At 51.6% G+C, this 12,417-nt stretch overlaps 3 protein-coding genes across 3 annotated transcripts; 1 reads left to right on the top strand and 2 right to left on the bottom strand.

The window, feature by feature from the left end:
* Positions 1 to 533: 533 nt before the first annotated feature.
* Positions 534 to 1,776, top strand: COCSUDRAFT_52551 (hypothetical protein). Its single transcript, XM_005650201.1, has one exon. It carries the CDS (start codon positions 883 to 885, stop codon positions 1,147 to 1,149), a length of 267 nt encoding a protein of 88 aa, XP_005650258.1. The 5' UTR covers positions 534 to 882; the 3' UTR covers positions 1,150 to 1,776.
* Positions 1,777 to 1,784: 8 nt separating this feature from the next.
* On the bottom strand, positions 1,785 to 5,005 carry COCSUDRAFT_52550 (hypothetical protein). The gene is made up of 6 exons (XM_005650200.1): positions 4,551 to 5,005; positions 3,635 to 3,808; positions 3,228 to 3,451; positions 2,907 to 2,999; positions 2,418 to 2,594; positions 1,785 to 2,023 (listed from the first exon to the last, which is right to left on the bottom strand). The coding sequence occupies exons 1-6, from the start codon at positions 4,692 to 4,694 to the stop codon at positions 1,855 to 1,857; spliced, it is 981 nt and encodes a 326-aa protein (XP_005650257.1). The 5' UTR covers positions 4,695 to 5,005; the 3' UTR covers positions 1,785 to 1,854.
* A 1,112-nt stretch (positions 5,006 to 6,117) lies between these two features.
* COCSUDRAFT_46347 (acid protease) lies at positions 6,118 to 12,277 on the bottom strand. The gene is made up of 10 exons (XM_005650199.1): positions 11,877 to 12,277; positions 11,553 to 11,679; positions 11,187 to 11,316; positions 10,644 to 10,813; positions 10,066 to 10,278; positions 9,483 to 9,632; positions 9,009 to 9,125; positions 8,496 to 8,697; positions 7,646 to 7,727; positions 6,118 to 6,830 (listed from the first exon to the last, which is right to left on the bottom strand). The coding sequence occupies exons 1-10, from the start codon at positions 12,053 to 12,055 to the stop codon at positions 6,401 to 6,403; spliced, it is 1,800 nt and encodes a 599-aa protein (XP_005650256.1). The 5' UTR covers positions 12,056 to 12,277; the 3' UTR covers positions 6,118 to 6,400.
* Positions 12,278 to 12,417: the final 140 nt, after the last annotated feature.

Genomic DNA, 12,417 nt, shown 5'->3' with positions numbered 1-12,417 from the left:
GCAAGCTAGCAGAGCTGCTCTAGAGATAACTGCTGCCAAGACCTGATCAGCACTGCAGCTCAAAAGAGCCATTCTCGGGCTCTGTATTCTGACCTTATATTGTCTGATCCTTGTTGATCATCCCATTGATTGGCCTACCTGATTCGGGGCTAGGGGCAAGGTTTCTGGGAAGCCCTGGCGAAAGTTGAGATTTGGCAAAATGGAGTCAGGACAATGTCCCAAAGCCACATGGCTTGAACTCAGGAGCATGTGCCCCAGATTTGGCAGGCAATATGATCCTTTTAGGGGCCGGATGTTGACAGAGCCTCTCTGAGAACCTGCATCCCTCTGTTTTAAATTTATGGCAATCTCAGGGACGCCCCGCAATTCAGCTACTATCGCCCTTGCTCTACGTATGGCCGGCCTGAGAATTTCTAGGATCCCTGTCAAACCCTGCTGGCTCGATAGTTTGCCAGTGGCATCAAACATAGCAGGTAGAAGGTGAGCATCGGCATGATGCTACAAGGTTTGCAAGAAATACGCGAGACTTCAGAGATTGTGTGCCATTTTCTTACATTTTCTGCAGTATGTACAAGAGCCCACGCATATACTGCAAGGCCTCAATGGCAGAAGACCCTTCTTAAAATTCCCAGACATCAAAGTATGTACCCCCATGCAAATTGTGTTGTCCCAGCAGCATCATGCAATTAACATGATGTTACTTGATCTACGGTGCCATATACTTCCATATCCTCCCCAAACATTTTTTGCCACCAGGGCAGAATCCTTATTTGCAGGACTAGCAATCTTAGACCAAATCCCATACATTGCTTGCCATGAAGTCACCTAGAAACACCCCTTGCCCGTGTGACTTAAGGAGATCAGCTTCAAGACACTTTCACAATGTACATATGCATGCCCCCTTGCAAGGCCATGAAGCCAAAGGAAGCACACATGCAAACCTTTAAAGAAGGCTTTATTCCAGCCGCATATGATCAGGGCATCATATTTGCCCAAATAGACATCCGACCAATGCATAAAGTCCTAAGATTGACATGCATGCGTTCTGTATGCAAAAACAAAAAAAGAGCTGTTCACTATCAAGTCATCAAACAATCTGATCTCGGAAATGCAGGTCCTAAACACTCATTATCTCTATGCGCACGCTGAGAAACAGGAAAAACCAACCTGACAATGTGCAGCATTGCACACGTAAAGAATCATACCTTCCATCATAGGATGACCTGATCAATCCCATCATAGAAACTACTCCTGCAACCTTTATGTACCTCTGCCTATCAGCAGTGTTGCATGCATCTTCTAAAGAATAAAATAATCCATAATGTAGGATCTGCATGCCGCAATATTTCTTGCATAAATCAACACTGCAGAGCACTTGCAGACAACTGAAAAAATGTAATGCAATCTTGTTCTCTCTCTGCCATTCTCAGGCATGCGTTCAACTATCTCCCTACCTATTCTATCAACTGCAATTTGGCGTTCAGCTGGCCTAATCTACCCTTTCATGCATTCTTCCATTCCCATGCTGGATGCAGAGAAACTGTTGCCCTCCCTGCCCCTTTGGGCGGACAGTGATTTCATTCATTGGCTGATTGAGCTATACATTGGCTGATTGAATATCAATTTGCTGAGACTGATGCAGCTGTCTTGCAGCACCTACAGACCCTTTAAAGGGCTTATTCTGATATCTACCCGGGTGGCTCTGGAGCTTTCTTGCAAATATGCTGAAGCACAGTTGTGCAGGTCCAGGCGTATCAATTGCTGCCCAATTTGAGAGCGGCCGCATGCTGCGTCATGAAGACCGCCAGCTCTTCCACTTTTACTACAATCTGGCGAAATATTTTTCTGAGACTCCTATGCCGGGGACGGGGCAGAGCGCGCTGTGATGTTGATGAGGGTGCGCCCACGGGTGGCAGATGTCTTGGTTGCCTGTTCTGGCTCGCCCAGCTCCATTGGGAAGATGTAGTCATCCTTGGTGACGTCAGCGGAGACCTTGCCAAGATCAGCCTCGTCCAACGTCAGCCTGCAGCAAGATCCCATTTTTCAGGAATTAGTACTGCATGACAGGTAAAAGAGGTGATAAGTTGCACAATTGGGATGCTATCAGTCAAGCCTGTGCACAGAAACTGTTCTAGGATTTCGAGCAAGTCCGACAGTTCTGGACAACATACTCAGGGGAATGAATGGTTTATATTGCATGATCATCCATCGGAACGTGGCGCATCAAGCGTCATGCCTCATAAGGCAGTATTCCTTCACACAGCTGCCCCAGAAAATATGCTGTTGGGCGATTCAATGACATTTCCTTGTGCAGCTCAACATTGCAGATGTCATGCCCCTTTGCTACAGGTGCCCCAGTAGCTGTGCTCTTTCTCAAGTGATCCAAAAAAAATTGCTTCTCAGATAAAGAGGCGCACCGATTGGTGTTGTCATCCATGCTGGCGTACAGCGAGTCCAGAGCGACGCGCGTTTCCGGCGAGTGCGGCTCGGCCGGCCGGCCCGGCGGGAGCGGCCGGCCGCCACCGGCGATGCCAAACTCCTGCAGCAGCTGCGTCTCCATCAGCTCGTCCGAGGAACGACGCCGCATGCGGACCCTGCATGCGCAAATGAGAGATCTGCTCAGAGGCTGGAGGTTGAGGGGCCCCCCAGACCCTTTCGAAACATGCAAATCACCTAAATTGCTGCTTGCTGCAAAGCTGTCCACTAACACATCTTGATGGCCATTTAAGCTTTCCTTCTTGCTACTGGATGCTCTGTTGTATCTCACAGAGCTTTTCATCTCCTCTGGCGTGACGCTTCAAAGCGCACTGGCTGATGAAAGGCTGGCATGGAAGCGTGTTTCATGACGAACAGCACACATCTCACGGAAATGTGGTACGAGACGAGGATCTACAGATGGCGCGCACCTGCGCTGGCGGCCAGACTGCTTCAGCAGGGCATCCTGCTCATCCTTCTCTTCCTCCTCGCTGCCCTGCTTCTGACGCAGCTCCTCTGCATACCTGCATGACCAAACAAAGCTTATCTTGACTTGCCAACCAGTACTCAAAGACCTGACTCATTCACTGTTGCCGTCTTGCATGAGATCAATCAGCTTGCATCTGTGATAGTCAAACAGCCAAACACATGACATCACCAGCACACTTTTAGTCTGTTCAATACCCATCTAATTGTACACATGCTTGCTTCCTTGAAAGTGTGTTAAGAGAGATCTAGGAGGGACAGCGCACCTCAACTGTGTCTGCAACTCCTGGTTGGCATTCAGCCGGTCGACCTCCGAGCGCAGAATCTCGCCCATATTCTTGTCGGTCCCAGTGAAGGGCGTTGCTAGGCAGGCCGCCATCTGCTGCGCTGCCCCCGCCGGCAGCTGCGGCAGGGAAGCTGCCCCGGTAGCTGCGTCCTCGGGGCTGGCAGCTTCCGTCAGAGGTGGCGCCTTGCGCACCGGCCCATACAACTGCAAGGCAAAGGATGGGTCTGTTACTGAACATCTTGTAAGAAGAGGTACATGGCTGAGTGACTGATTGACCCATGGAATGAAAATAAACAGAAGGCAATATGCACATGAAACAGCACCCTTGCATGCATGCTGGCATCACTTCTGGGTAGTCACTGATCATTGTTTTTGAGCTTGGCTTACCTCGAAACACTCCGCTGAGGCCAGACCACGGGCAAAGGAGGCTTCCACAACGTCCTCAGCCACTTCCATGGCAGGGGGCGGCGCAAAGTGTGCAGTGGCTTGTGTGCGCACACTGGTCCTCTGTAGCGGGGTGGGCAGGCTGCCCATCTGCCTCAAGTCGTTGTCCGAAGATACCTGCACGTACAGAAGCCGTGGTCAGCTTGTGTGACGTAGTCATGCGTCTGCAAAGCAAGCAAGCAGGAAGGCTCCTTACTGATCTCTGACTGATCTCACTTCAGTCAACAAAGCCAAAGCAGCCGACCGTCCGACGGGGATACAATACTGCCGATCCCATAATGAGCTGTCACCGCTTGATGTGTTCGTCAATTTCAGTCCTTTAAAACAGAGGGGATCGGAGGCACCAAAAAGCAAAAGTGCCAAAAAGCGTAAAGCCACGCCTCGGGATTCACGAAATCGAGCGCGACTTCCCCCTCTGCTGCGGACTTGGCGCGACAGACTCTCTCATGAGACAAGCACGACAGAAAGCTGATTGATGCAATCAAGAGCAGACCCAAGAGCGATTAGACAACCAGTGTGATACCTGGTCATCACAGTTTCCAAGATGGGCTGACGGCTTCCCAAAACACACCGAACCCAGATCCTTCTACACGCTGGCGACAACAAATATGGGTTGTATTGAACAAAAATGAACCCTTGTTCCTACCGCCAATGGCACCTAATCTCCGCAGCTCGCTCCCTTCTCAGTTGACAATCTGACAGAATAACGCACAGAACAAGCTGTAGGCCTTGATACTCACACAGAAAAACTGCCAGTTATCCCCAAACATAATACTCCTACCTTTTGCTAGCTCTAAAGGTATACGCGCCCGAGCCACCGCGCAGTATGCGTTGTTGAGAAGGCATGTGAAGCCAGTACCTTTTTGTGACGTCCCGTCGAACTCAGCCCACCACTCGATCCTGACTTGCGCATGAGCGGCTGGCAGCGGCCGTGAGAGCCGACATCGCCGCTCTTTCCTTCGGCTAACTTCCTTAGTGTTCCTGTGCTTGCTGCCTTCCTCATCAGAAGACGATGCCGGGAACGCACTATCTACCGGTCCCGATAAATCACCTTTCACAACCTATTCAGACCGAAGCTTGGCAGGTTTCCCTAAGCTCTTTTCCGTGAAGAATCTGTCCCTCGGTAACCAAACAAGAGTGCTACTGTAATAGGGCAACGCCTTGGTGCACCACTCCAGATGGAGACTATGAAGCACAGAGAGCCTCCTAAAAGCTTATATGCAGCTGGGCGGATGGTTGTGCTACTCTACTGAAAGACAGTGTCAATATCTAAATGCAGAAAGCGAAGATTAAAGAATGTGAGAGACTCGAAGGTTCGCCTTTGTGCTACCTGGCGACAGCTGGCCGGTACCCGCACGGGCAGTCCAATTGAGCAGCCGTGGGGCAGACTAGTTACTAAGCGGCTGGGTTGACTTTCAACCTGCTCATGAATGTGGAGATCCTAAAATCTGGACGCAATCTGTTACACAAAATTGCAGCTAGTCTTATAATCTACGTCACTCAAGGAATTATTGGATTGCTGCTGAGTCCAAGGAGGGGGGCGACGTCCAGATCACTGATCAGTCTAGTAGAGGTGATCTAGAACAAGCGGTTCTGACGAGATAACGATGCTGTGCACTCTTCGAAAGTTTGTCTGTACTTCCAAAATTTGCGAATGTAGGAAGCTCATTGGCCTGGACCTGGTCTCCAGCTGGTGTGAGGGGTTTCTTACTCAGCGGATAAAATGTGAGAAGCTTCCTTGTAAGACCAGCTTGTAGGTGGGCCCAGCAGGGAAAAGCCGCGGAAAGAGCAGTGAGCATTGCCCTGACTGCGCATGCCTAAGTCCATTTGCCAGGAAGATTTTTGTCATGTGTCGTAGACTTTTTGGCTTCCAAAAGTGAGTGTGTGAGCCCCCATGTTTCCTGTTCGGTTTGCTAACAGGCTGACATGCTTGTCAGGGGCTTCTTCTTCTTATTGTTGGTATAAGCGGGCGAGTCAACTTTGCTGACAGATACTTGCACACATGTGGCATTCTGGCCTGCCTCTCTGCCTGACCAAGCTCGACGTCTGACCAGCCGCCTCATATGCATCAAGATCCTCTCGGATCAGTCTGTTATGCTTGTATTTGTGTGCACTTAGCCAATGATGTGCATTCGAAGGCAGAGAGGCTTCGAGCAACCAAATCCAGTACTATATCAGAACTCTGTTAGCCAGCTTTGCCGCCCATTTTCTCTACTGTGTTTTTGGAGAGGTGGCCTGTCCAAATCCTGATTGTTACTTGCCTGTGACATGGGTGGTGGATGGCAATACCAGAACAGCATAGTCGAACAGCATACTGTCTTTGAATGCCATTTTCATAGGACGCTCTCCTAGTGAATGCTTTAATGCTCTCCTAGCCTACCACCATCAGTGTTGCAGACTCAGGTCGTGCGTCTAGGGACGTCGGGAATGCTCAAATGAATTGATTGCAGACGACAACCTGGAGCATTATTGAGCAGAAATACAAATTCTGCTTTGAACTATCAAGAGGCTTTGTGCCATTGATCCACACCCACGAATGTCCACAGGACACTACAAACTTGAAGCGCGCGCATGAAATGAAAATGCAGCAATGGTCTTGTGAACAACATGCCAGCCTTTGCCAGAATCAGAATTGCAGATGCAACAACCGTGTTTGGCATGATTCTACTCACATTATTTCAACCTGCTTCAGCAGACAGTACCTCAACCTCACTGCTTGTTTTCTGAAGCACGGCTAGGTGCATCTCTGTCGCTGCCGGCAAATGTAGCAATAAAACTGGGCTCGGAAGCCGCACCACTTATTCCCAAGTCCCTCTCCACATCGCGCCCATTTGTTGGGCTGCCCTCATCGGTCACCGACCACTCCGACCCATAAGGGGAGGCCCCCGGCTTGCCAGCCCTGCCGTTGGCCCTCGGCTCTAGCGTGTCCCCTGCATGGCCGTTGCCTGCCTCGAGCCTGATCAGGCCGAGCTCGTCCGTAGTGTCCTTCTGGCGCCCGTAACGGCTGCGGCCGCTGATCCCGTAACGCATCGACAAAAACAGGTCGGAGAGCGCCGGGACCCAGACCGAGCGCGTGTGCAATAACAGGCCTCCCACTGTGGCCAGTACCATAGCTAGCGCCACCCACGCGAACACCAGCCTGCGCACAGTAGATGAGGCTTGTTTCACTTCTACCCTAGTTATGACTGAGCAAACACGCCAGGCAAGTCTTGACTGCCAGAACAGGGGCAGCAGCTCAGTAACGGCCCATTCTGCTCAGAAGGATTCTTCTACACATTGAGGAGCGGTCGAGAAGGGCAGCTGGTCGGCACTGTAGTCACTGGGGCAGCTGCAGGCCTCAGAGCCTGGCAGCCGCTGCTGCATACCGTCATAAATCACTGCTACAAGCCAAGTCGACTGCATGTAGGGAGTGGTCATTGACTGCACACAGCAGCGGCCTGCTTGCAGTGAGGCGCTCCACATCAATAAGTGACTCCAGACTTCTTCCCATATCTGTTGCTTACTGGGGGATGAATGCCCCCACCATGCCTTTGCACATACAACTTGTGCCATCCACCTAATCAGGAGGCGCTTCAAAAGTGCGTGTTCTGCCCAAATGGTCCACCCGGGATGCTGTTCACAAGAATGTCTGATACGTCGTTTTTGAGTAGATATAAGGGCTGTTGTGGAGGGCACAAGGTCGATGAGATTGTCTGATCCTCATTCTTGAGAAGATAAAGGGCTGTTGAGAGGGCAGAAGAGATGTCGGATGCGCACCCATACTCAAGAGCGGCTGCATGCACCCATCATGCCATTGTATAACAATGGGTAGGCCATGACTCGAGGAGCTCCAACAGGTTGCGAGAACCTTCTTGGGAAAATTTTTGGGCTGTGGAGGGAAACAAGAGGGGTGAGGTGCGCACCCGTGCTCGGGGGCGGCGCGCGGCTTCAGAGGATCAGCTTGCGGGCGGGCACCTGCGGCTTGCTGTGAGTGGCTGCCGGGGGCGCCAGGTGGTGGTTGTGCACAGTCCGAATCCGGTGGCAGCGGTGACCTGCCCTGCCACACAGGCCCACTCCTCATCAAGCCCCCGCTAATCACATCACCCCGGCAACTTCTCTCCACCCTCAACGCATGGCTCTTGAAAAGAGCTACAAGAGGCCTCAACGCATGTCTAATGACAACGGGTACACAAGAGAATTGCCTCACTGCCCTGCCACACAAGCCCATTCCCCCTCAAGCCCCTGATAGTCATATCACCCCGGCAACTTCTCTCCACCCTCAATGCATGTCTCTTGACGACAGCTACAATAAAACTCAAAGCATGTCAGCTGACGACAGCTACAAGAGGCCTCAAGGCATGTCTGTTGAAGACAGGTACAACAGGATTGCCGCATTGCCCTGCCACACAGGCCCACTTCTCATCAAGCCCCTGCTTGTCACCCTCTAGCCAGACGTGTAGACTAGCTACTCAGTCAGCAGAGCAGTGTGCAGGTACATGTCCGCTGCAGGCCCCTCTCTCTGCAGATCAGAAAGGCCACACGGCACTTAAAGTATCTAAGTTCCAGCAAAAAACTTGCTGAGTTTTTAGCTGGTTCATAGCTCTGGCCTCGCAACTACAAGCCCTATTGAGCTTGTATCAATAGGGCTGAGGACACTGTGGTGATAGCATTGTGATAGGGCCCCTCTCGCCCTATCACAATGCTAAAAACGTGCTTGTCTCTTGCAGGATCTAATCTACAGAAAACCAACCACTATATGGAATTCACGCGGGAAGGCAGGGGGCACACTCTTCCTCATGGGTGCCGGGAGGGCACGGCGCGTGACGGGCGCCGATCTCCTGGCAGGAAGCTGCGCCGAAGCCGACGCGGCGGTTGCGCCGGTCGTACTGCACCAGGATGTTGCGGAACGAGATCCCACCCAACAGCGTGCCCGACGCGCCGTTGTCAAAGACGCCTAAACAGTACGCGCCCATCTCCCCCGTGTGCATGAACAAGTAGTTCAACGGGCCTGTGCGCAGCCGCACTCCCTGTGGCAGACAGGACATTGGATTTCACGTCAGCAATCACCATTGCGATCATCAGACATGTAAGTCGGTGTAAAGGCCCTGCAAAATGAAGCTTTTTGCGCAAGTGATACCTGTCATGCAACCCCAGTACATTTCGCTTAAATTTCACTCTCTGCCCTGCCATGAATAATCAATGACCCTAGCTGGGAGTTTTTTTGCAATTGGAAGAGGACAACATAGAAATTGCCGTCTTTATTGGAGAAAGCAAATATTCACTGTCTGAGGAAATCTAGCGCTTTTAAAAGGGGGGAGGGGGGAGGAGAGGCACGCACGTCTGCAAACTGCAACTCGAAGACTGGGAAGACCTTCTCCAGCTTTGATTGATCCGCGTGGCCCGCGTGCGGAGCGCCGCCAAAGCAGATGTCGTGGAACTGCGCAAAAGATTTCTCCTGTTCAATATTGGATTAACGGCAATGTAAACCTTTAAATCCACCAGCAGGACAATACAAAGCTCAGCTTGTGCACTCTGCAAGGCTCACTATGCCAGAGTAAAAGGACAATTTTATGGAGAGCAGATCAAGTCAGAACCCTCGGTTCCACAGCAGCCTTTCGAGCTTCCTGACGTTTGAATACGGCGTGCTTGTGTTGAACGCCGAGCTCACAAGTCAGAGAGCTCAGAAAAACCCACAATTCGTTGTTGATGGCCAGCCCCACACAATTGCTCGACTGGCCCATATGCTGTGCACACATTGAGTGCCACTTCATGGAATCAACTGTAACTTAATAAAGGCAGCAAACAAGCTCACCTTGGGGTCTGGTCCCTTGACGCTGTTCAGCCCATGCTCAAGGGCGTAGGCAGACACAGCCTCCTTGAACAGTTGAAACGCCTCGGACGGAAGGTACGTGAAAGTAGTACCGCTGTCTAGAACTGTGCCATAGCCCTCCTCATACCTCTCCTGCATCAGTCAACACAAATCATTACCCCTGCACAATCATTTCCAACCCTCTTGCAGTAACCACCGCGCAGCATCAAACCTGGCACCTGCTGTGCAGCACAAGCCAAAGAACATTGCGCCTCTAGAATCAGATCCTTCTGGCAACAACACGGCATAGACACGTTCTCAACATTGCCCTGGCATGCGTCAAGCCCTCTCCGATGTTGATCACAAGCATGATCATCCACAAGATCCTGCAACGGGCACTGTGCGGACCCTAGTCCAAATTCCCCCTCATATAAAGCTTGTTGCAATGTTATCACATAGGTTGCAGCGTGATGCAGTTGTAGTGTGATGGTGCTCTGCATTTGTCCTGATATTGCAATACGGCTGCACCATTTTCTCCCTCTATGAAGCCTTCTAAATATACATAAAACAAGGAGGGGGCTCGCACCGGCTTGACAGGCAGCTGCTGGCCACCCACCCACAGAGCCTCCAGCTGGACGCTATAGTAATGGGGGTGAGCTAATGATGACAGCAGCGCGGTGTACTGCAGTGCCACGTCATACTCGGCCGCGTCCACGTCACCCAGCATCAGCGCCCCGTCACCCTCCACGCTCCCAAAGCACAGCGCGAACACGTCGTCTATCACGCCGCTGCCCGCCAGCTGCGCGCGCCACATCAGCGTTTAATGACCATTATGCCATTGGATGTGTGCCTGTTAGTGATCAGCACGACCACGTACCCACTGGTGATAAAGAGCAGCAGTGACAGACTCCTTGGCAATGGTTGCAGCGCAAGGTGCAGGCCTGACTAATATCACACGGGACAACCGCTCGATTGGCACTGCATGCACATGCATAAACCGTTCAACACTTCTCTTCCTCGACACAGCTCTTCATAGTACCCCAAATTCCCCCTCCGCAATGGCGAATCATTAAGAGGAAAGCAGGGCAATTCACATGCTGTTGCTTGGGACAACAATGCACTGTTGGGCACATGGCTGCGCATGGAGCAGTCAGGGTGGCACACCTGATTGACCAGCGACACCTCTGAGTTGCCCAGGCCCAGGATGCCATCTGCCTCCTGGTTGTAGATCTCCCCCGTCTCCTTTGTCTCACACCCAAACACCACCTCCACCGCCCCATCCCTCAGCTGCAGCTGGTCCGACACCAGCAGCCCCGCACTGCTGCTCTGCTCCGCTGCAGTATTCACCAACACATGGCTTCAGCAAAAATGACCATCTACAGCATTATTCTTTGATGCTCTGCTCCGCTGCAGCACCACACCACACACTAGGCTTCACAAATATGACAAGGCTTGACATGCTGTGACACTTCGGAGTGTTCGGCCCGTCTTTAAAGATCTCTTGTGATGGCCTGCAAGAGTCTGCCCTGCTGCTCGTGCCATCCCTCTGTTCTCGACCAAACCGTCGCACAGCGGTCGCACCCAATTCTCCATCAAGAAATAAAGTCATGATGATCATTCCTGCCCCCTGCTTTTCCACTTTAGTGGGCGCATGGGCTGTCAAACTAGTTTGAGGTCCACATTTAGCACAGACGCGGGATAGCTCACCGTATGTGCGCTGGTAGGTGCACTCGCGCTTTTCAGAGCAGCCGCACGGCGGCCGCCCGCATATGCACTTGTCGCTGTCGCACCCGATCACCGCTGAACTCGATGAGCTGGCGGGATCAAACGCAGCGTCCTGCAACAGGCAGATCACAATTCAATCGGCTGACTCTGGTGCCGGGATCTCTTCCAGCAGCCTGTTTTGCCTGGCTCCATCCCTTGCCTGTTGTGCAGCAAGCAGGTGATTGCCCTCGCAGCGTCTGGCGTGACACTGCATACAATTTTTGGCAAGCACCAAAACTGCTGAGAGCGGACTATGTTTAATTGAGATGTAGGCAAACAGTGTGGTGCAGTGATATCAGGAGGACTTGCCTTGTGATGCGGCCCACAATTGCGTCCACATGATGCACAAGGAACATATGTGATGGTGCTTCCTGTGTCCACGATCACCGCAAACTGCCGTGCGGGAGTGCCCAAATGTAGTGTTGCGTAAAAATAACTGCATAATATTGCAAAATGAAGGTTAATAAATCTTGCAAGCGCACCCAGGGCAACAAGATCACAAACAGAAGCTGTGATCAAGAGCTCGCCATAACATATTTGGATATGGAATAGATGGAAGTTTTGATGAAATGTATCGAATCTTTTGAAACACAAATAATCAAAGCAGATCAGATCGCTGCCCTGGATGCTCACCCATAGTCCTTCACAGCGCCGTGCAATGGCAGCGTCGCGTTGCGCAGGAGACCCCGAGCGATGATCCCACCATCACGCCTCCTCAGTGGTAGAACCAAGCTGTCTTGCTGCACGCTTCTTCCAACCCCGCTGAGCAACAAGAGCCCCAAAAGGAGGGCTTGGCAGTGTCGCACAACCATCAGCACCCTCCCCTTATGAGGGGAGAGGCCCAAAGCTCAACTGTCCATTCCGTAAGGATCTTTAGAGTCTGGAGAGAGTTGGACCACAGTGAAACAGTCTAATTGTTTTATTTTGGTCCTATTCTGTCAAGAGCGAACCCAGTCCAAGGCCTGCCTTATTTGGACAAAATAGAGTTTGAAGGAAGAGAGGATCGCAAGAAGGCCTTTCCCTAGTAATAAAATGGACTACCTGGCATGATCAAATTGCCATCATGGCTTCTTTGATGCGACGCGTTCAGGAGAAAGGGTCGACCTTAGGGTAAATCCCTTGTCATGCCTCCCGCAAAAGGGTTCGCGAATATCTAGTGCATTACAAATTGCTC

The sequence above is a fragment of the Coccomyxa subellipsoidea genome (assembly GCF_000258705.1).
Source record: "Coccomyxa subellipsoidea C-169, whole genome shotgun sequence".
Taxonomy (NCBI): domain Eukaryota; kingdom Viridiplantae; phylum Chlorophyta; class Trebouxiophyceae; family Coccomyxaceae; genus Coccomyxa; species Coccomyxa subellipsoidea.
This window is presented reverse-complemented; position numbering and strand designations above follow the sequence as displayed.